Source organism: Physeter macrocephalus, chromosome 19, assembly GCF_002837175.3.
Source record: "Physeter macrocephalus isolate SW-GA chromosome 19, ASM283717v5, whole genome shotgun sequence".
Classification (NCBI taxonomy): domain Eukaryota; kingdom Metazoa; phylum Chordata; class Mammalia; order Artiodactyla; family Physeteridae; genus Physeter; species Physeter macrocephalus.
In genome coordinates, this window is record NC_041232.1 from 20,495,376 (window position 1) to 20,518,246 (window position 22,871).

Sequence of the window (22,871 nt, forward strand, 5' to 3'; positions counted from 1 at the left end):
TCGGGGGACTAGATCCCACATGCCTGCCGCAGCTGAGACCCAGAGCAGCCGAAATAAATAAATAAATATTAAAACAAAGAAAAAGCAACCGGAAACTTTCACTCAGTTACTTTTTATTCAGTTAGCGTGAATCCATGAGCCCCGACTTCTCCCTTCTCTCTCGGGAAGCTTCCAGACAAGGCAGGTCCCTGGAATCTAGGTCGTCACCCAGGTAGACGTGGAGGGGGGCGAACGGGAGGACTCGACAGATTGCCACAGCCCCGCCCCACCAAGCGTTCTAGAACCTTCACCATTTGTCTCCTGCGCCTTTTTGCCCACAGCGTGTTCCTGGAGGACTTCCTGGCCACTGGGCAGGGTGCACAAGCCCCCCAGCTGGAGTTCGAGCAGCTGCCCTTCAGCCACCCGCTCTTCATCCTGTTTTCGTCCGGCATGACCGGAGCGCCCAAGTGCATGGTGCACTCGGCCGGGGTAGGTCTGCACCCCATCCCTGCCTGGGGCCTTCCTGCTGGCTAGGGCGGCACCCCGTCCCCGCTCTCCAGGTTGGGCGCTGCGCCGAGATCCGGCCTCGAGCCGGGCGGTGGGGGGCTGCTGCCCCAGCTGCCGAGGCCCTGTCATCACGGGGTACCGGGACTCCACAGCGCCACCAGGGCAAGGCCTGCGCCGGGCGAGCCGGTGACAGTCACGCTGCACGTCGTGACCCCTTAGGGTATCGTGAGTCCAAGAGATGGGCCCTGCCCGCATTTTATTTCATTTATTTATTTTTAAATTAATTTTTCTTGGAGTAGAGTTGCTTTACAATGTTGTGTTAGTTTCTGCTGTACAGCAAAGTGAATCAGTTACACATATATCCCCTCTCTTTTGGATTTCCCTCCCATTCAGGTCACCACAGTGCACTGAGTAGCGTTCCCTGTGCTGTACAGTAGGTTCTCATCAGTTATCTATTTTACACATAGTATCAATAATGTATGTGGGTCAGTCCCAATCTCCCATTTCCTCCCACCCCCCGCCCCCCTTTCCCCCTTGGTGTCCATACGTTTGTTCTCTATGTCTGTGTCTCTATTTCTGCTTTGTGAACAAGATCATCTATACTGTTTTTCTAGATTCCACATATGTGCGTTAATATACGATATTTGTTTTTCTCTTTGTGCCTTACTTCACTCTGTATGACAGTCTCTAGGTCCAGCCACGTCTCTACAGATGACCCAATTCATTCCTTTTTATGGCCTAGTAACATTCCATTGTACATATGTACCACATCTTCTTCATCCATTCGTCTATCGATGGGCATTTAGGTTGCTTCCATGACCTGGCTGTTGTAAATAGTGCTGCATATGCCCAGTAGTGGGATTGCTGGGTCATATGGTAGTTCTATTTTTAGTTTTTTAAGGAACCTCCATACTGTTCTCCATAGTGGCTGTATCAATTTACATTCCCACCAACAGTGCAGGAGGGTTCCCTTTTCTCCATGCCCTCTTCAGCATTTATTGTTTGTAGATTTTGTGGTGATCGCCATTATGACCATGTGAGGTGATACCTCGTTGTAGTTTTGATTTGCATGTCTCTAATTAGTGATGGTGAACATCTTTTCGTGTGTTTTTTGGCCATCTGCCGGCATTTTAAACAGAAGGAAACAGGTTAGGTGAGAAGAGAAAATATCAGCGCATCGGGGTCCTAAGAGGCGTTGGTGTGTTTTCTCAAAGCTGTCATGTAAGCGCGGGTACGGACGGTGCACGTGCCAGGCGGCGTCGCCAAACTTCTGGTCTGACTGTGGGCTGGGGTCAAAAAGTTTGAAAGCCGCCGGGTTATGTTATAAAGTGCGGTTAACTGAGGGAGGACATACCGTGCCGTGTCCGTCAGCTCGGGCTGCCGTAGCGAAATAGCACGGGCTGGGGGTCTTAAACAACGAAGATTTACTTCCTTGCGGCTCTGGAGGCTGGGTGTCCGAGACTGGGGTGTGGGCGGGGTTGGTTTCCTCTGAGCCTCTCTCATCGGCTCGCAGGGGGCCGCCTTCTCGCTCTGTCCTCGCGTGCTCTTTCCTCTCTGCACGCACATTCCCGGCGTCTCTTTGGGCTCTAATTTTCCCCTCTTCGTAAGGACGTCCATCGCGGTGGGCGAGCGCCCACCCTATCGGCCTTGTTTTGACCTCCTCCCCTCTTGGAGGCCCGAGGATTATCTGAGTGGAGAAACCTCACATCGTCGAACAGCCTTCTAGCTATCGCTTGGTCAGATGGCCGTATTTGAACGTGAAATATAAAATTTCTCTTATTCCAGCTCATTTAGCTTTTATAGCTGTTCTCTGCTAGAACATCTAGAAGCTGTTTGAACCCCTGCCATAGAATCACTCTAACGCCTTAATACAGCTCTTTACGCAGTGTTTTCATCAGAACGTGGAAAGAGGTTAACACAACTTGGTCATTACCTGGATTTGGATCCAAGGAAGATCCGATGGCAGGTTAGGAGTTATAGCCGCGAGATACACACGATCCTGTTCACAAACAGTGGGTGACTTCACGGGAACCACGGAGTGGGAGGGAGGGGACGTCGGGGGCCAAAGGCTTGATTTCTGGAAGCAACGCTGACCGAGCCGAGTGGCCTCTTTGTAGGAGCGAGTTCTTGTTGCTCACCATCCTGTGTTATCACCCTGAGTCGGGCGTGTTCAGAGCCTAAGGTGTAGCTGCTGGCGTCGTGTTTGGCCTGGAGGGGGACCCCTGGTGTGCCTGGTCGGAGGCCCGATATCCGGCCGCAGAGATGAGTGTTTTTAGAATAGAAAGCTAGCAGGCGAGGGCGTTGGGGGTGTGTGTGTGGGGGAAAACAGCACATTTTAGGAAAAGCTGAAATGCCCAACCGTACTTTTATTTTTAGTGCTCTTTGCCTAGAGAAGGTCCCTTTTTTAGGAGTGGAACATAAAAATGTATTATAGGTAAAATGTAGTTTGCTCACAAAATCATTGTGTTCGGTATGTTTAGAATATGGAAAAGTCAGGAAGAATTCGTTTAATTCTGGCTTCGCTGGGCTCTCGCATCTCTGGAGAAGTGGCTAAGCATCCTGCCTGTTTTCAAGAGTTCTCTCGAGAGGAAGCTTGAAAAGAGCACGGGGGGCCTGCCGGCAGCGCCCCTGGGGCTGGCGGCGGGGCCGGGGCTGCGCTGGCGGTTGTGATCCTCGTTTGCTGTTTTGTGGTTTCTAAGCCCACAAAAGAGCCCGGAAGACAGCTTCCCTCTTCCTTCTTTTAAATTACTCTTCCTGCTTGAGATCCAGAAACCATGCTGCTTATGCTTCCTGACGCTCAGGGAAAACGTTCGGACTTGCCATCAGTATTTAGCAATTAAGGGACGAGCTATTGACGCGACTCGTTAAGGTTCATACCGAGAGAAGCAAAGGAGGGTTTTGTGCCATCGACAGCGTGAGGGTACTGAGCAGGTGAGTACGTGGCGGGTTATGAACAGGCCGGGCTTATAGAGGCAGACCGTACAGGCGAAGATGCAGTTTAAAGGCCCATCTGAGTGAAAAGGAAAATAGAGGGGGATTTGCCCCGGGTTCCTATAATCCAGGAGCCCCCAGTCCTTTCTGTGGATCTGCCACGTGAACACTTGGCGTTCATCGAAAGGGTTCCTGAGGTGTCTGTTGTCCCCACGTGGTCGCCCGCCTACTCTGAGTGAGAGCAGTGTGTGTTGAGGGACTCTCCGAGGAAGCCTGTGACTGTCCTGGGTGGGCGCAGGTGTGCTGTCCCTGACCCTACCGTGCACGCGCGGTGGAGCCACCGGGCTCTTGGCTCCCGCCTGCAGACCCAGGGTGGCCTCGGGGAGCCCTCAGAACAGGCTCTCCCTCCCAGCAGCCTTTCTACCGCCGTCTCTCTGACCCCCGTGTGGCCCGTCCCCAGGGCAGGCGTCCCCGCTGCGGGCCTGGTGACGGGGTGCCATCCAGGACAGACTCGGGAATAGGAGCGCTGGCTCTTGAGTTAGAGAATTTGTTGGGTAGGATTGTTTCTGTTGAGCTTTGAAGGGGATCATCTCCTCCTACTGGCTTGTTTTTGATTTCCCTTGGGTACAATGAGGGTCGTCAAGGCTGGTTTTAATACGTGGGTCCCGGTAGTTCCTAAACAACCAGGGCCACCGTTGCCATCGGCTGGCGGCTCCCGTCTGCGGCCAGACTGAGTGCAGTGGTTGGCCTTTTCAGGGGCTTCGGAGGGGCCGTGTCCCCGAGCCAGCCTTAGGATCTTGTGTGAGATCCACTGAAAGGATGGGAAAACCGAGAGATGAAACAGCGGGTTCAGGGTCCCCTTGCTCTGCTCTCTGCATTGTGCTTGGGGCTGGGAAGCTTCCTGTCCTCCCTGTGAGCCACAGACGACACAGAGTCATTTGGAACAAGTGGGGTCTGGGCAGTGGAATACTCTACAGCTGTACGGAAAACCATGAGGGAAGCTCCCTGTATTGATAAATGGAAAAAGAAAACTGCAGGACAGTGCGTCCAAATAAAAAAAAACAGCACAAATAAATACATGCAGATAGGCAAGAAACATATCTGGAAATGTACATGGGAAACGTATATGGTTACTGGTTGCAGAAGGGGGCGGGGGGCTCGTCTTGGTGTATGCTTTCGAGTTTCTGTCCAAGTGAATATACTGCCCAGTAAACATTAAAATAAAAAATAATAGATCACATGTCAGGGTTGGGAGAGAGGGGTCTGACTGGGCGTTTGCGCTGAAAGCAGGGTCTCGAGCTACCCCTCGGCCAAGGAGTCCCTGAGCTCTGATCCGAGGCTCTCGGAGCTGCAGTCCCTGCAGCGGCTGTGCACCCCGCGGACAGTCTTGCTCAGGCATCCACTCTTCCCCGTCCACCACGAGGGAGCAAGGCTGGTCTGTAGTGCCCCGGTCTGGAGCTGCAGGTGTCCCTGCACCCGGCCTTTTACCCTCATCTTTGTGACTCTCCGCTCCGTGATCTTCACTCCTCTCTGCCTGAGGTTGGTGGGTCCCCTGTGCTCCTGATCACCTGGCGCCCGGAGCCTGCAGGCCGGCAGGGTCGGATCAGGGTTTCCTCTCGTGTCCCCGGCGAGTCTCGGGGGTCAGGTGGCAGAGGGACGGGAGCATTGCTCGTCACGGCGAGGATGCACAGAGCTCTGCCTCTTCCTTGACCTCTCCTGCCGCAGGGCCGAGCGTCTGGGCTGCGCGTGCCTCTGTGCCCTCGGAGGAGGCAGCCCGGTTCACACGGCATCCCCCCGCTTCTCCCCAGGGAACCCTCATCCAGCACCTGAAGGAACACATTCTTCACGGCAACATGACCAGCGGTGACATCATCCTGTATTACACCACGGTGAGTGCGGGTGCTGTGCTGAGATGGGTGCCCTCCCCCTCCCGCGTGCCCCTCCCAGGACGGGCTTTGGTTCATTCAGGTAGGGAGGCCTTTGTCTTTACTCTTCTTTTTGCCTCTCCACCTTTGCACATGTCAGTAGCCAGAAGCGCAGCTCGAGCCGCAGGCAGAGTGCGCCAGACCTCGGGCCGCGTGCGCCAGACCTCGGGCCGCGTGCACGAGCAGCCCCTTCTGCGGGATCCTTCACTCTTGCTCTCTTTCTCTCCCTCCCGGCGGCTGCCCGCTTGAATCTCGGCACCAAGGGCGAGCACCAGCTTGGCCCGTCCCCCTGTGTTGACCGCGGTTGCCGCTGGGAGCCCTGGAGCCCCGGGGCCCCGGGGAAATCTAGAGAAACCGAGGAGACTGTTGATTCAGACTCTTGAGCCTGTAGAGGTGGGGATGAGTGTCACATGACGGAAATCAGTGGCTCAACCAGGGGGACAGGAGCTTACCAGAGATGCCACGAATCTAGAGAAACCGAGGAGACTGTTGATTCAGACTCTTGAGCCTGTAGAGGTGGGGATGAGTGTCACATGACGGAAATCAGTGGCTCAACCAGGGGGACAGGAGCTTACCAGAGATGCCACGAGGACGGTCAGTTCTTAGTCGTGTGCAATAGTACAGGGACTCTGACCAGTTGAGGCAGCAAAGGAATTTACTGGAGGGCCGTGGGGCGGCGTGCTGAGAGGCAGAATAATGGCCCCAAAGGTGCCCACGTCCTCACTCCCGGAGCCTGTACGTGTCACCTGATGCGGCAAAGGGGCGCTGTAGATGTGATTCGGCTGCGGCTCCGGAGACCGGGAGAGTGTCCTGCGTTAGCCGGGGCCCAGGGTGGTCACCAGGGTCCTTACAAGAGGGAGGCAGGAGCGGTGGAGCCAGAGGGGGAGGACGACAGAGCAGAGGCCAGAGCGCGGGGGGACCATGAGCCAAGGAACGCGGGGGCCCCTTGAGGCTGGAAAAGGCGAAGAAAGACCCTCCCCTGGAGCCTCCAGAAGGAACTCCCAGCCGCGCTGACACCTGCTTTTGGACACCCGACCTTCAGAACTCTCAGACAGTACATTTAGGCCACTGGGTCTGTGGCCGTTGTTTACGGCAGCGAGAGGAAGGGCGTGCAGGGCGGCTCGAGCAGTTACTTCCACGGCTGGGGATCCAGGCGTGAGACCAGGCGGGGCCTGCGGGCGGCGGCTGCGCGGCCAGACGAGAGCCGAGCCGCCCCTGTACTGCAGCGCCCGCGGGAGGCCCGCTGTCCTGCCCCCAGGACGGCGTCGGTCCTGCTTCCAGCCCTTCACGTGGTTTAGCGTGGAGCGGGCGTCATCAAACCAAAGCTTGAGCTCAAGGCGCTGGAGGTGTTCCTGACCCTGCTGAACCCTGGAAGGTGAAAGGTTAACAAGCGGAAGGAAGTGCTGTTTATCCCAAGGGAAGAAAACTCAAAATCAGCTTTTTCCAAGACTGCAAATATCCAGAGGCTCCAGAGTGATTTAGCTCCCTTTCCTGGATGCCAATTCTGTTCTGAGTTTTCAAGGAAGCAGAATGCTGAGGCATCTTCCTAACCTGGGAGGTCGAGGCCCAGGCCCTGCTTCCCTGGTGCCAGAGCCCCAGGACCCCACACAGACACAGGAGGGAGCGCTGATGTGCGACCAGGGGCAGGTCTCCCCGTCACCAGCCGTAAATCCAGGGCTTTGGGCCAAATGATTTGGGTTTCTTTCAGCTGCAGGCTTTCCTTCCATCCCCCTCCCACATCGTGGGTGGTGCTGGGTCCCCACCAGGCTCCGGCCCTTTCACACAGGAAGCCTAGCCCTGGGGCGTTAATGGAGCAGCATTTTGAATTGCAGAACCCCACCCCCGGGGCAGCTACAGCTACGCTGACCTCCAACTCAGCTGCCTCCCTGGGACACGGTGATTCACAAGGTTTTGCACCGAGGGGACAATGGAAGGACTCAAGGATCCAGAGCGATTCTCTCAAAAGCAGTTCACTTTTCTGGGACGCATCCTGCCCACGAAGGATGGGGCTGTTGCATTTTTCGGTGGAGGATGCCAGGTGCCAGCAGCAGCCTCGGGTGCCCCCAGCCGGCCCCAGCCAGGCCTATGCTGTCACTTACTGACTCACTTTAACAGCTGGACGGTGAGGTGGCCAGGATGCAGTGCTGCCTATTACAATAATTACTTGGCAACTCCCTGGCGGTCCAGTGGTCAGGACTCCACACCTTCACTGCCGAGGGCCCGGGTTCAATCCCTGGTTGGGGAACTAAGATCCCGCAAGCCGTGCTGTGAGGCCAAAAAAAAAAGGAAAAGTAGAAAAGATTCCTTATTAGAAGAAACTCAACTTAGAATCTTAAAACCCTTAAAAAAAAAAAAAAGGCAGCTCAGCTAAATGGAGGTTTTCATGTGGCCCCTGGTCCCCTTTACGTTTCCATGGTGCCAAAGGGGTGGGGGGCGTAGGTCGGTCGGTCATTGCACTCTTACCCGCATCACTCACACTGTTGTGACCTGTCTGGGATTCTTAACTGCCACGTGGGTGCCACCTCCCGTGGCCGCCTGGTCCCCGATGGCGGGATTCTGACCTGGGGACACCGGGTGACCTGGGACACCGGGCCGCATCTGCTCCAGGCTCAGGGTGGGCATCCTCCTGCCCTCGTTGCTTACGGCGTGGAATTGGGTCGTTTTGCCCTCTGGACAGAGATTCCTGCTTCCTTGTTCTGTCGCTATATTGTTTTAGGCCGGGATCGCCTACAAATTCTCCCAGCGTGGATGGGAGTGCCATTGTCAGTGGGGCTATGAGCACACTCTTTGGCTGTGAAATTTTTTTTAATTAACAAAAAAAAAATGCTCTACTTGTACGTGGTAAGCATTTCACGCAGCACATGGGAACTTGGTGAGAGGTTGGCGTCTTCCAGGGCCCGGAGGCAGCCAGGTCCGCCCTGCTCACTCCCCTGCCCCTCGGGCCCCTTTGCAGGCCCAGGGGTGGGGCTGGGGGTTCTGTATACTAATGGGGCGCTGCACAGCCTCTGCCGGGCTGGCTCTGCCACTTTACGGTCTGTCTTTGAGACTGTTCCGCACAGAGCCAGGCCTCGTTCTTTTTGATGGCTGCACAGTGGCCGACTCCTGAGTGCTTGCTGGGTGCCAGGCGCTGTTTCCCATGTCCGACCTGGGTTGCCTGCTCCAGCGCCCAGGGTTCCCTGCACGTGTGCACCACGTGACCACGCAACGGGCATCTCTGTTGCCTTCGGTCCCTTGTTGACACCAGTGAGGCTGCAGGAAACATTCTCCGACATGTCTTAGTGCACACGTGTGCGTTGATCCCTGCCATAAACTCTTTTAATTTTAATTTTAATTTTGGCTTCATTGGGTCTTCGTTGCTGCGCGTGGGCTTTCTCTAGTTGCGGCGAGCGGGGGCTACTCTCTGCTGCAGTGCGTGGGCTTCTCGTTGTGGTGGCTTCTCTTGTTGCGAAGCACGGGCTCTAGACGCGCGGGCTTCAGTAGTTGTGGCGCGCGGGCTCAGTAGTTGTGGCGCACGGGCCCAGCCGCTCCGCGGCACGTGGGATCTTCCCAGACCGGAGATTGAACCCGTGTCCCCTGCATTGGCAGGCGGATTCTTAACCTCTGCGCCACTGGGGAGGCCCCTTACCGTAGACTGTTGACGGGGAGCTGCTGGGGCAGAGCCTCGGGCGTTTGGGCAGCTCTTGGCTACAGCGGCTGAGCATCGGGTGGTTTTCTAGGGATGTGAGCGGCTGCGTGACGGGGCCAAGGGGAGCTGGCCCGGCACTGCGTTGACACGTGTTCCCTTCCTTCCGCTCCAGGTCGGCTGGATGATGTGGAACTGGGTGGTGTCTGCTCTCGCCACGGGGGCGGCCGTGGTCCTATAGGACGGCTCCCCGCTGGTGCCCACCCCCAGTGTGCTCTGGGACCTGGTCGACAGGATCGGGTAGGTACCCGGGGTGCTCAGACACAGGGCGGCCGCTCTGAGGATCTGGGTGCCGTCTCTGGAATGCTTTGCCACCCTCGATGTCCCCCTTTTGGCGGGGGTGGCTGTGTGAGGGTGTGGAGGTGTCAGGAGTAGGTGAAGCTGTCAAGGAGGGTGGGAAGGGGCGGGCGCCCCTAACAGGGACCGACCGCGGAGATCCATGTAGTGAGGAGGGGGCTGCCCCGCCCCGCAAGGCCCAGGGGTGAGCTCTGAAACCTCGGGCACCGGGAGAGGGAACGTGGTCTTTTTTTTTGTAACTGGATTCTAAGAACTTGCAGAGCAGTAACCCAGAAGAGAGGCAGACTGAGGGCTGATGAGAGCATCGTTTCACACGGGGCCCATGGCCGCAAGGGGGATAGAGAATGACCCAGGCTGAACGTACATGCCTGTTCGGGGGGCGGTGTGGAGATGCTCATCCGGGGGAGGGCAGGTCTGTCTCTGGGGCGTTCCCAGCGTTTGGCCCTCCCGCCCGCCCTTCTGCGAGCCCTCAGGGCTGGCCAGCGCCTCGAGGGTCTCCCCAGACTCAGCAGTGTGCTTCCAGATGCCCCGCTGCCAGTGCTGCAGAAGGGTATCCCCGCCCCCCCGCAGTCCTGTAAATAGGACGGCAAGCGGGCACCCTGATGCCAGAGGCAGCGGCCAGCTAAGGGGCAGTGTCAGCGGAAGGGTGAAGTGGCCCCTTTCCCCCCCCAGCCCCCTCCTCATCGTCATTGCCAGAACCGCTCAGAAGACCCTGTTCCATTGGCACTTGCTTTGCTGATGAATTAATCATAGCCAGCTGGTGCATTCTCGCCACCGCGGCCGATGGTCACCGTTGGCCTAACGATCGTGTTTCCAGGAACGAGAACACGGAAGCTGGCAGAGCTCCTGCGGCCCAGAAGTCAGCCACGCGCTGAAATGTTCTAATCACTTTACCTTCGAGTCCATTTACATCGGGGAAGCAGGAGGGACCGCTAATGTTCTTAAGTCCTGGGCCATTAATATTTTAAGTATAACTTTGGCCTGGGTGATATTTAAATCCTGACATTTGGCTCACAATATTAGCGAGGAAATTTATTTCCTAATGAGCTTGTTGCCAGTGAAAGGTTAATCAAATCCCTGGGAGGATCTTTGCCCTGAATCCCTGTAAGCCGGGCTCAGGAGGAGACACTTTGGACGTGTATGCCTGTGCTACGAGAAGCGGGGAAGGAGAGAGAAAAGTGCATCCCTGGGGCTTAGAGCTAATGAAGTTGAAGGATGGAGGGCCCAGGGAGACCCAGCTTTGAGTGTGCATATGTGCACAAGCGTGAGTATGTATGCACCTGAGTGTGAACGTGTGGGTGTGCATTGCACGGGTGCACGAGAGTGTGAGCACGCATGTCTGTGAATGTGTGCAGGTGTGTGTGTGCACGTGTGTATATGCATGTGCACATACACGTATGCGCACAGGAAAGTGGGTGTGTGCGAGTATGTGCACACGGTGTGTGAGAGCACCCATGCCTGTGGACGAGTGTGTGTGCGTGCATGTGATTGTGTGCAGGTGCGCGTGCAAGCGTGCATGTGTGAGTGCGTTCGCAGCCCTGTGGTCTGGGTCTGTGTAGAACGCACGTGCTGGGCCTCCGCCTTACATCCCGGTTGGGCCTGTGCCCCGGACGCCAGCTGAGCCGTGGCCTTGGCCGTCCTTGGGGCCCCTCTGGCCTGGCCCTTCACCCGGCTGGGAGGGCTCGTCTGCTGAGGTCAGCGAGGCAGGTGCCACTCGTTGGCCTGTGAGCGGCGCCCGAAGGGCAGCACGGCGCTCCGGCCGCCCACGCCAGTGACAGGAGAGGGGGCAGGTCAGACGGGGCGGGCTGCCTTCACTCCAGCTCTGCCACCTCGCGACGCGGGAGTAACACCCAATCAAACGTGCTTTCACCTAAAGTCCTGTGGGTTTGTGGCAGGAGGAGCGACGCTTCAGCGCTGGCCGGGTGGGCAGGGTCCTCGCAGGGCTGCTTAAGGGCCTCTGATCTTTAAAATAACGCTGAGGGCTTTCCTGGGGGCGCAGTGGTTGAGAGTCCGCCTGCCGATGCAGGGGACGCGGGTTCGTCAGCGCTGGCCGGGTGGGCAGGGTCCTCGCAGGGCTGTTTAAGGGCCTCTGATCTTTAAAATAACGCTGATGCGCTTAGGGACGAGATCTTTGTTGATTGTCATCGTGTCAGCCCACAGGCTTACTAACATGTTTCATAACCGAGCAGTTATTTTGCAGACGTGAACAAGGTTAAAGGACGGATTGTCCTCTTTGTTTGGGGTGTGTTGCTGGGCTCTCCAGGTCTGGGCCGGGGAACATTCTGGTTGGGGTCGAGGCAGAACTCTGGGGTCTTTGTCCAGGTTTGCAACTGGGCAGGCAGTTCACGTTTAGGACTGCGGGACGCGTGTTCCAGGCTAGGGGAGCGGCGGGTGCCGAGGCCCCAAGGGGACCGAGATGGGGGTGGTGCGGAGGCTGGGAGGAGGCCCTCGCGGCCGGATGTGGGCAGTCGATTCGGGCGGTGGAGCTGGATGAGGGGGAGGGCAGGGTCCCCTAGGGATTTCGGGGCTGTGCCCCGGGGCGGGTGTCTTCCGCGTGACGTGGCACCCCGTTGGGGCGTTGAACTTAGGGGCGCTACACGATCCCCCTGCGAACTGTGGGGTCGGGGGCAGACCGGGGAGACCGGGGCTCAGGCTGGCGGAGCCTTGGAGGAGCTGCGTCTGCAGGCGGCTCCTTGCAGGGCTCCGGGCTGGGGCGAGCCGGGAGCTGCCGCGTTCTTCGTGGGGTGCTTCCCAGCAGCACTTGCGAGAAAGACACGGCGCCGAGCACACAGGCACGGGCGCCTGCGCTCCGTGAACTCTGTGTTTTTTAAACCACCTTACACAAGCCCTGGAGACAGATGGCGAGGCCTGGCCGTTTCTTCACACAAGCAGGCCTGAGGCCCAGCCCCAGGGACGCCGTGGCAGTCTTTACACATCGCTGAGGGCACGGTTTGCAGACAGACACCTGCCACCTGGGGAGAGGGGGCGGATGGGGGACGAGGAGAAATCCGCGTGCTCCTCCGTGTGGTTGGTGGCTGGAGATCTCTGTATGTGTGGCTGAGGCCGTCACTGCTGTCCGTCAACGTGTGATGGGTCCCTGGTCTCCTGCTGAAATACGGGTGACGCCTTAATTCTCAGAGGTAATCTGGAATTAGCTAATCAGACTACCTGAGTTTATGGAATAAGTGAGGGGGGGTGGGGATTGAGTACGTTTCCTGATCCCCACGACCTCCCAGCTGCCAAAACCGCCTTCACCAGGACACAGCGACCCAGGAGGCGTCTGCGGTTTTAGTGGTGGCGGGGTGTCCCAGTGAGGGGAAGAGAAGAAAGGGACAGGAGGCGTGAAAGACACTAGTTTTGAGCCGTGGATTCTGCCCCTTCCAGCCCAGCCGGCCCTGGTTCTGTGTGTCTGTGCCTCTGAGCTCTGTCAAGCATCAGACAGCACGTGGCTGTCTCCCTGGAATGAATCTCGCCAGCCAGGTGCGAAGGGATGGGTTTTGCCGCCCAGAGGGGCGAGGAGGGACCTGGATTTTATGGCCTCCTTCAGCCCCCAGGAGCAAACAGCCATTAGTTAGGAAGGCAGAGCTTTCGTGGAAGGAAACAGAACATGAAGTAACACTCTCCCCTTGAAAACACAATGATTTATACTCAGCATAATGTGTTGTTCTCAGTGCAGACTCGGGGATAAAGGACTAGATTCTAAATGTTCAAAAAGAGAAGAAGAGCGGTTTTCTAAGTTTCATAAAAATGTGAGCTTATTTAAGAAAGGGGGATGGGTCAGGAATTCCAAGGCACGGCGCCTGTCCTAACAAAAGCTCCCACGGCCCTCTCCACTTCCCTGGAAAACAATCGCGAGTGCTCAGGATTTGAGGGGTCTTGATTCTGTGGCCTCCTTTGGCCCCCCCGAGAGAAGACATCCTGCAGTTGGGAAGGTGGTGGGTTTATGTGCAGACACTTGTTTTAAGTAGAGCCAAAGGTTAAAGGGAGCCGGGGTGCTCTGCAGACGTGTCAGTGCCGGCCTCAGAGTAACGCAGGTGTTGTAACTGGCTTTCAACTACATATTAAGCATTAATTCAACCCAGAAAAATGACGTGTCTTGGATTTTGCAACCTTGTCCGAAAAGGGTCTCTAATTTGAGACAGCTTTGGTGCCTGGAATATGCAAGAGCCTTGACGGGTTTCTGGTGTCTTCTCCACTTCAGCATCACCATCCTCGGAACGGGTGCGAAGTGGCTGTCAGTGCTGGAAGAGAAAGACGTGAAACCAGGTAAGCGTGCCTCCCAGGCTGTCCTTTCCCTGTCTCGCCAGCCGCGGAAATCAGATCCACTCTGTTACCTGGTTCCTGCGAGCCAGGCAGAGGGTGTCGGGTTTGGCTCTAATCTCTCAGTGATTCTGGCTCTAGTGGAAACTCACAGTCTCCAGACGCTGCACACGATCCTGTCCACCGGCTCCCCACTGAAAGCCCAGAGCTACGACTATGTCTACAGGTGCATCAAGAGCAGCGTCCTCCTGGGCTCCATCTCAGGTATGGCCCCCGCCATGTGCCTGTGCCGTGGAGAAGGTTCTGGAAGAACCAGAGGACTCGGGGACCAGGCTTGGCCGTTAAACATGCTTCCCCTGTGACCAGCAGGTCCACCGGCTTGAATTTATCTTGCGTGAACAGTCAGCAGGGCATGCACGTTTGCACGGTCGATGTTCCTTATTCTCAGTAGTTATGTTCTAGGGAGAGGCTACAAACACTGAGTTAGCCATTCCTGAACCTTTGCCAGGGGTGGAGAACATACATACACACCGCACACTGATCATAACCTTAGGTCCTAAACAACTTCTCCTGGTAGATTCTGCTTTCTTTACAAAAGAGAAAACAAGGTTCGCATGTGCCAAGTGACTGGCCTGAGGCCACCCACTAGCTGGGTACAGAGCGGGATTCAAACCCGGTCCTGCCGCCTCAGAGCCGAGCTTCCCGTCCGCCCAGCACATCCCCTGGTCCTCCCCAGAGCCCGCCTGGTGGGCAGGGGTGCTGCGGTCGGATGGGCGTGGGGCTGTCTGCTGGGCCGGCCCAGCCCAGCCCATCTCGGGGCAGCCACGTCTGTTAGGCTCTCGGCCTGTCCTCCTGCCGCTGTCCCGAGCGCCCCAGCTCCCACCCGGAAGCAGCGGAAGCAGCACTTCTGTTCCCAGCGCTGTGCTTCCTTGGGGCGCGAGACTGCCCCGAGCTCGCTGGTCACGGCCGTGAACGCGATCCTCCCGTCTCCATGGGACGCGCCAGCCGGTACCTCGAGGTGTCTGGAGGTGGGAGGCAGGTCAGCACGCTGCGATTCTGCCCGGAATTAACCCTGCCACTTGTTGAAGCATCAGAACATTTTATGTGGGTTTCGATCGCCCCGCCCCACCCTGTTCATATACGCACAGCGTGATCGGGGAGAAGACACTTTAAATCACAGGGCTCCTTTTTAGGTGTACAAACAGGTGTAAAGGGGAGCACGGACACCAGTGTCCAGATCGCCAAGTCTAGGAAGGGACCAAGTCGGGGCTCCGTATATATGCCCCCTGCCCACGGCCTCGCCCCCTTTCCTCCCTGGGCTGCCACCTCCAACCGCTGTGCGCCCCGGTGGGCCCCGTGCGTGTCCCCGTGCCGCACTGTGGGCACGTGTGAGGGGGCAGTTGTCACTGACTGGGCCCAAGTCCAGGAGTTAATGCCACTCCCTCTTGATGGCACCCGGGGTCCGACTCTCTCTCGAGCCCCTCCCTGAAACGGAGAGTTTCGAATCCAGCACGTTCTCTCTTGCTGGAGACTCGCACTCCAGGGACCACGGGGTTTCTGCTTCTCCGATGATTAAGTGAACATAAGCCACAGCAAAGAGACTCTGCACGTGACCCATCTGCCGTGGCAGTTCCTGCAGACAGGTCTGATGGGGCGAAGCTTCCACTTTCGTGAACCTGAGTCTAGGATTTCTGTGCGACCACAAGAGGTCATTTATTTGGTTTCTCCTTCAGCACGTAGCCCTGGTCAAAACGATAAATCACCCGGACACGGGAGGTTCAGTCCAGTTTCTAAGTCACCTCCCCGCTCCCTCCCTGAAGAGAAGCTCAGCTCTCTGGGAATTTTTCAGTATTTATCTGGAGAAAGAGTAGTATATATTTGTTCTCCAGGGTCTTTCTCCTTTATTGTTCATTAATAAAAAACATGGACAGGGGCTTCCCTGGTGGCGCAGTGGTTGCGCGTCCGCCTGCCGATGCAGGGGAACCGGGTTCGCGCCCCGGTCTGGGAGGATCCCACATGCCGCGGAGCGGCTGGGCCCGTGAGCCGTGGCCGCTGTAAAGGTGCATTCACTTGTTTAAGATGGGATCATTTGAGCATCAAAATGAATAAGTATTGCAATTGATAAACATCAATTATTTTAATTTATGAGATCACAATGATACTTTAAAAATGAAACAAAACCCCAGAAAGCTCATTTGTCATCACTGGAGGTTGCTAGAGCACCAATTCATTGTTCTGAAAATTGTTTTTTTAAAAAAGAGAAAAAAAATCAAACATTTATTGGACAGTTTTTTTTCGTCTTCTGAATTTTTTTTTTTTTTTTGGCCGGCCGTGCCGTGTGGCTTGTGGGATCCTACTTCCCCGACCAGGGATCGAACCCAGGCCCTCGGCAGTGAAAGCCCGGAGCCCTAACCACCGGACCGCTGGGGAAGTCCCGGTCTTCCGAATCTTGAATCTCCTTTTGTTTGCAGGCGGCACCGACATCATGTCTTGCTTCGTGGGCCAGAATCCTTCCATTCCTGTGTACAAGGGGGAGATTCAGGCCCGGAACCTGGGCATGGCCGTGGAGGTGTGGAATGAGGAAGGTGACGGCTCCAAACCCTTTCTCTCTCTGTGACGCGGTGTGAGTGGTAACTTGGATACGCTTGGATGTGTAACTTTGCTTGGGGCCAGTTCTCCAAAACCGCCCCGTCTGAGGGGCCGGCCCCTGCCACCGCCCGCAGACTGACGGCCCCCGAGCCTGGCTGAACACCCGCCGGGCTCCCCGGCCTCCTGCAGCCTGTCCGGCTAAGGAGTAGGTGTTGGCCTGCAGCACAGATGGAGGGCCACGTGCTTGGAACGCCAGGCAGGCATGCAAACCTTGGGGACGCTGCTGAGGCCACCCCACTGCCTCAGCAGCTCCGTGCCCTGACCCTGACGAGGACCCAGAGCAAGATGCAGGACCCGAGGGGCAGCGCGATACCATTCGTGCGGCGTTTAGAAACACGCAAAATGACATGTTATTCAGGTGCACGTAGATGTGGTAAAATTATTAATCCACATAAGTGAACGGTACAGGATTGAAGTCAAGAGCGAGAGCGGGGCGGCGTCTGGTGGGGAGCGTTAGCGTGGCTTTAGGTGATGCCGGGCTGCTGGGCATGTGGGTGGGGCCGGCTGCATAGCTTTGGTTGTGTCTGAAATACTCTGTGATAGCTCATAGCTTAAAAAAGGAGAGAAAGAGAGAAAGAGAGCCGGGGTGTTTGGCTGTGGCGTGTGCTCAGTTTAGCTTTCATTCCTCCCCGGCCAGGAAAGGCAGTCTTGGGGGAGAGCGGTGAACTGGTGTGTACCAAGCCGCTCCCCTGTCAGCCCACGCACTTTTGGAACGACGAGAACGGCAGCAAGTACCGGAAGGCGTATTTCTCCAAATTCCCAGGTGGGTCGGGATGCAGGTGGAGCTGCCCAGATTCCCGCCGGGGCTGGGCCTTCGGTGTCTAATTCTGGATGCGCCTGCCCCCTGCTCGCCCCCAGTGTCACCTGATTCTTCCCTATTTCTCCGCCCTCCACGTGCCCTGGGTTTTACCTGCTCGTGAAGCCTCTGTCCGGTGGCTGGTGCCTTAGTTCAGGCTTAGGTTACTGGGACTGTTGCAGTAGCCTCCCACCTGGTCATGCTTCTTCTGTTCATTCTGTTACAGGGTGGGCCCCAACCCCTCCAGACCTTCTCCCTCAGCCACCCCAGACCACCCTCTCTTCCCAAGGTGGGGCTTGTACTTTCCCACCCTCCATTCAGAGGCCCCCCTCAAAGCTCCATTGATCTCCCCAGTCCCCGCTTCACATCCTCCTTGCTGGGGCTGCTCTCAGCCCCCGTGAGTTCCCGCAGCCCTCGTTGGTACCTGCGGGAGGGCCGTTTCTTGCGCGCTGCCTCATCTCAGACCGGGGTGTAGGGCGGACCCCGCGAGAAGGCGTGCCCTTGCGGGCGGGAGCTGTCTGGTTCACTTCCGCCCCCAGCCCCACATCACACCTGCTTCTGGGCCTCGGGTGTGTCTGTTGACGAGAGTTACGCTGGTGTCGTGCCTTCCGAGGGCGTCTGTCCAGGCGGGCGGCCAGGATCCTGTCCCCTTGGGGCGACCGCGTTCCTCCGTCCCCCCGGCAGGTGTCTGGGTGCACGGCGACTACTGCAGAATCAACCCCAGGACCAGGGGCGTCGCCATGCTGGGCCGAAGGTGAGGGCTGCGGCCTTGGCCTCTCTTCCCTGGGGCCCCGCTTCCCGAGGCCTCTGGGCAGGGAGAGGGGGCGCTTCCCGTGTCCTGGACCCTTCCACCTGCTTGGGCTGCGGGGTGGGTTGGCCTGGCCCACATTTCTGTGCCCTGCAGTGGTGGGTCGGGGGGCTTTGGGGTGGGAGGCCTGCGGCCGACGTGCCCCCCACGTCTTGTCTGCCGTCGCTACGGCCCTTCCCGGAGTGGAGTGGGGAGGGGTGCCCGCCCCCGGGAGGGGGCACCTGTGTGGGGGGGAGGGGCAGGGAGGTGGCTGATGTCCCCACACAAAGGGGAGCCCCTTGATAGCCAGCGTTGAGTTTAGAGGGAGAAAGGGGGGTGGTCGAGATCGGGAGCTGGGGAGGCCGCCAGCAGTGAGGGCACGTTGTCGTGGAAAGGCAGTGACTGTCCCTGGGGCCCCTGCGGCGGGCCTCACTCTGGAGCCGCCGTGTGCCCACGACCTCGTCTCTCTCCAGCGACAGCACACTCACCCCCAGCGGAGTGCGATTCGGCGGCTCCGAAATCTGTAACATCGGTGAGCGTTCTCCTCTGTCCCGGCGTCGTCCTCAGGTCACCCAGGAGCGACGCAAGGAGTGTCTCAGCGGGGACCTGCTTTCCACAGGTCCCACCTTTTGGCATAACTCTTGCCCCTTTGCCTCCGGGCGTGAGAATAGGCATGTATGAGGGTGTCCTTCTTTCTAGAACATGCCTCGTCCACACTGCTTGTAGCTCAAAAAACCTCAGGACAGGATTCTTCAGGCCCCGTGGCCCATCCCCATTCCATTACATCTCATCCTCACGGTGAGCTCCGTCAGGTTGGTCAACCGGGTCTGCTCTTCATGGGTGAAGAAAGACACACAGAGAGGTTGTGTGATTGCTGACAGTAACACAGCACCATCCAGGACGCCACATAAAGACAGCGGGCCTTTCGGACGCACAGGAGAGTCACCTGTGAGCCTTCAAAATGTCCCACCAGGGCCACGAAGTCAGCCTCCCAGGGAGGCGGCCTCATGAGGACGACAGAGCCCCAGAGTCATGTCAGGGCTGCGTAATCAGGGTGGCGTCTGGATCCACGTGATTCCAGCCTTTCTTCCTCCCACCAGTGGAGTAGCCTCGCCACGGCGCTTGATTCCTTTTCTCGTGTTTAAATTTGTAATGGAGTAAGTAAGGCCGGTGCCCTGCTCCTTGTAAGACGTCAGCCCTTCCAGCGCAAGCTACAGCTCTCTGACTCTGCTGGTGACGGGTGTCCCGCCTGTTTCCCAGGGCTCTTGCCGGTGGGGGGGCCAGGGGAGCCACGGCAGTCCCCATCAAGGTGGGATGGTGTGAGAGCGAGGCGCTGGCCCTGTCTCCGCAGTGGAGGCCTTCAAGGAGGTGCTGGACAGCCTGTGTGTCCCCCAGTACAACAAGGACGGGGAGGAGAGGGTGGTCCTCTTCCTGAAGATGGCTTCCGGCCACACCTTCCAGCCCGACCTGGTGAAGAGGATCTGCAGCGCCATCCGCCTGGGCCTGTCCGCCCGGCACGTGCCCAGCCTCATCCTGGAGACCCAGGGCATCCCGGTACGGCCCCCAAGAGCCCGCATGCTTCCGGAGCTCTTATCTAGACGCCTGCTCGTGCTTTATATATAGTTGGTCCCCGTTGCCTGGCAACCCCATCCTGTTTTCTTTTCTGCGGTCTCCCTCTCTCTCTCTCTCTCTCTCTTTTTTTTTTTTTCCAGCCCGACCTGGTGAAGAGGATCTGCAGCGCCATCCGCCTGGGCCTGTCCGCCCGGCACGTGCCCAGCCTCATCCTGGAGACCCAGGGCATCCCGGTACGGCCCCCAAGAGCCCGCATGCTTCCGGAGCTCTTATATAGACGCCTGCTCGTGCTTTATATATAGTTGGTCCCCGTTGCCTGGCAACCCCATCCTGTTTTCTTTTCTCGTCTCCCTCTCTCTTTCTCTCTCTCTCTTTTTTTTTTTTTACTCTTCCTAAATTGCATGTAAAGCACCTTCTGCTAAATACCAGTCTTCAGAGGGTAAGCAGGCCCAGCCTGGCACGTCCAACTGGCTTTTCCCCTGTGTGGTTTTAGCGTGTGCTCAAATTATTAATGCAAAATTTAATTTTAACTTTTTAAAGAGTCGCTGGGGTGCCGTTGCTCTTGCCTTTTAAGTTCTGCCTGCAGAAAGAAGATTTGAATCTATTTAGAGGCACAGCTCAGGAAAGCTGCCCCCCACCCGCCACAATACTTTGTTTAGGTTCTCAGTGGGGGAGAAGATGCCCTCAGATCGGATCACGGCTTTAACTTGTGTCGCTTACAAAACGAAGGCCTCTGTCAGCCGAGAAGGCCTCTGTGTATACACGTGTGTGTGCACACAGCAGTGTAAGTGCACAGCCGAGCCAAGCCTGCAGAGTAGCTGTTCACAGAGGCGGGGACGGGAACGGGTTAACCGGGCCACCAGGGGAAGGAGAGTCTGGATGTCGCTCCCCGAGCAGGGGCGGGCATGTGAGGTGCAGTTAGAACCAGGGCTTTTTATACCGTCCACACATTTCCTTTCCACCTTGGTTATGCGTAGGAAGGGCCCCGCGGCCTGGGAGTTCTCTTGTCTCACTTGGCGGGTGACTCCCGGTGACGCTATGCAGACAGTGGCTCTCAGGAGAGAAGGGACTTCTTGAGTCAGTGACACTCACTGTCTTTTCCCTGGTGAGGGTCTTAGGCTTCCTTCAGCGGATCAGTTCTGTCTCGATCTGGCACAGTTTGGGGAACTAGAACGTGATAGTCCCCTCGGCTTTATTTTGTTGAGAACGAATCGGTGTCCTTTGCTGCCGAAATGGTGATTCCCAAACTGTATCTGCTCACAAGAAGAGTGGAGCGATTGGCTGGAAGGTGAGGAACATCCCGGCCTGTCTTTCTTTCCGTCCTCAGCCTGGCTCTCGTGCCCTGACTTCCGGGCACTCGGTTCAGCTCTCTCTTCCTCCGTCCGCTTGGCCTGTGAAGTCGTTTCGAGGGTTCCTGGGGCTTTTTCAAGCGCCCTCGTGTTCTCAGATCCCTGTGGTCCGAACTAATGGAGCACTTTGGAGAGGGTTCGCCCTGTGCCACCAGGCTGGACTGGGGGGAGGTCCGGCCCAGCCACAGGGACTCGGGGCTGGACACGGCCAAGGTCACGGCCGGGGGTCCGGTCACAGCAGGGGGAACACGAGCAGGCATCTGAGGCCCCGCCAGGCTGGAGGGCCCGGCGGCCACGACTGCCCTGACCTCAGCAGGTCTTCGTCACTGCTCACAGCTGACGTGCTGGCCCGTCCTGACGGGAGGCTGTGCCTTATCTCTTGGGTAGGGGGGTAGGGAGGGGGCCAAGCAGGGGTCCAGAGACCTTCTGCCCCGCCCCCCAGCCCTTCTCACCAGGAAGCAGGAGCAGGATTTCTTCTCAAACGACGCCTTGTTTGTTTTGTCAGCGGATGCAGGCTGTTCTGGGGGCTTTAAAGCACAGAAAGCACGCGAGGCGCTTGCATTTCAGGGCGAGAGGGGCTGACGGCACCCCAGTGACAGGTGGTCCCTCAAAAGCCGGTGCTCAGATCCTTAATTAGTTCACACGTAGACCGAGGTTTTCAATGAATGAATTTTAATTACATCTCAGGATTAAAAAAAAAAAAAGTGCCAGTGCGAGGAGAGATCAGGGCATCGACAGCTTTATTAAAGGGCTCTCTGTTCCAGAATTTTCCTGGTCCCTAAACATGCCAGCACAGCCGCCAAATGACCATTGGGGTTAAAGGTGAAACGCGTGCTACGAATCTTAGAGGGGCCTTTGAGCGTTGGGACAGAGTCCGACTATGGGAAAAGCAGTGCCCCATCTCATTCAGATGACGGTTCTGGGGGAAGATTTGCCGGAAGTTTGGCGAGGCTCTTGGACAAAGCTCACTTCCCGGTGGTCAGGGACAGTCACAGGAAGCCAGTCCACTCCTGAAATAAGCTAGTCTTTCTAATATAATACAGCGTAAGAAAGTAAACGTACGTAAGAAAGAGGCGGTGTAACAGCGAGGCACGTCCGAGAGCTGTGTGCGCCTTAACGCATCAGCTTACCCGCAGCCTCGGGCCGGGGCTCTGGTCCCCAGTTGGTGTTCCAGGGGACAAACCCAGGCTAAGGAACTTGCTCACGGTCACCCGCCGAGCATCGCTCGCTCTCGTCGCCCCAGGTCACAGGGTCGTTTCGGCTTGGATGTGCCCGGATGTCAGAGCACGGGACTTCTTTCCCCTTCGGGTCTAAACGCTCTGTCTGCTTCCTCCCCTCCCCTGGCAGTACACCCTCAACGGCAAGAAAGTGGAAATGGCCGTGAAGCAGATCATCGCGGGGAAAACCGTGGAGCACCGCAGAGCCTTCTCGAACCCCGAGACCCTGGATTTGTACCGGGACGTCCCCGAGCTGCAGGACTTCTGAGCCAGGCCAGCTGGCACGTCCCTGAGCCACACACGTCTATACTGTCACTTCTCTGCGTTCAAGAAGTTACTTAGAGGGGCTTCCCTGGTGGCGCAGTGGTTAGCAATCCGCCTGCCGGTGCGGGGGACACGGGTTCGAGCCCCGGTCCGGGAGGATCCCACATGCCGCGGAGCAGCGAAGCCCGTGCGCCACAACTACTGAAGCCTGCGCTCTAGAGCCCGTGCTCTGCAACGAGAGAAGCCACCGCAATGAGAAGCCCGCTCGCTGCAACTAGAGAAAGCCCGGGTGCAGCAACGAAGACCCAACGCAGCCAAAAATAAATACTCGCCGCAACTAGAGAAAGCCCGGGTGCAGCAACGAAGACCCAGCGCAGCCAAAAATAAATAAATGAATAAATAAATAAATTTATTTAAAAAAAAAAAGAAATGACTTAGAAACCTACGGCTCTTGGAAAAGGAGTTTGCACCAAGTCCGTAGGCCTGGGGAAGAACGATTCTCTGTTCTGCGGTTTCATCTGGTGGGTCCCTGAGTCTTCCACCCGCCTCGGGCGCGGGGGGGGATCCTGACCTTTCGGATCCTGGCCGAAAGGGAGGGCTTGGGTTGTGTGTGTGGCAGTCTGGAGAGTGTATGTCTTTGCACACTCGCAGGGAGG

General features: G+C 57.2%; 1 protein-coding gene across 1 annotated transcript in view; it reads left to right on the top strand.

The window, feature by feature from the left end:
* Positions 1–22,526, top strand: part of AACS (acetoacetyl-CoA synthetase) — an 82,211-nt gene extending 59,685 nt beyond the window's left edge. Inside the window, 11 exon segments of the mRNA XM_007110469.4 lie at positions 321–468; positions 5,226–5,306; positions 9,140–9,264; positions 13,523–13,587; positions 13,723–13,845; positions 16,053–16,166; positions 16,868–16,993; positions 17,711–17,780; positions 18,287–18,345; positions 19,165–19,367; positions 22,082–22,526. Of these exon segments, the coding sequence (XP_007110531.2) occupies positions 321–468; positions 5,226–5,306; positions 9,140–9,264; positions 13,523–13,587; positions 13,723–13,845; positions 16,053–16,166; positions 16,868–16,993; positions 17,711–17,780; positions 18,287–18,345; positions 19,165–19,367; positions 22,082–22,219 (1,252 nt within the window). The 3' untranslated portion in view covers positions 22,220–22,526.
* The last annotated feature ends 345 nt before the right edge of the window (positions 22,527–22,871 follow it).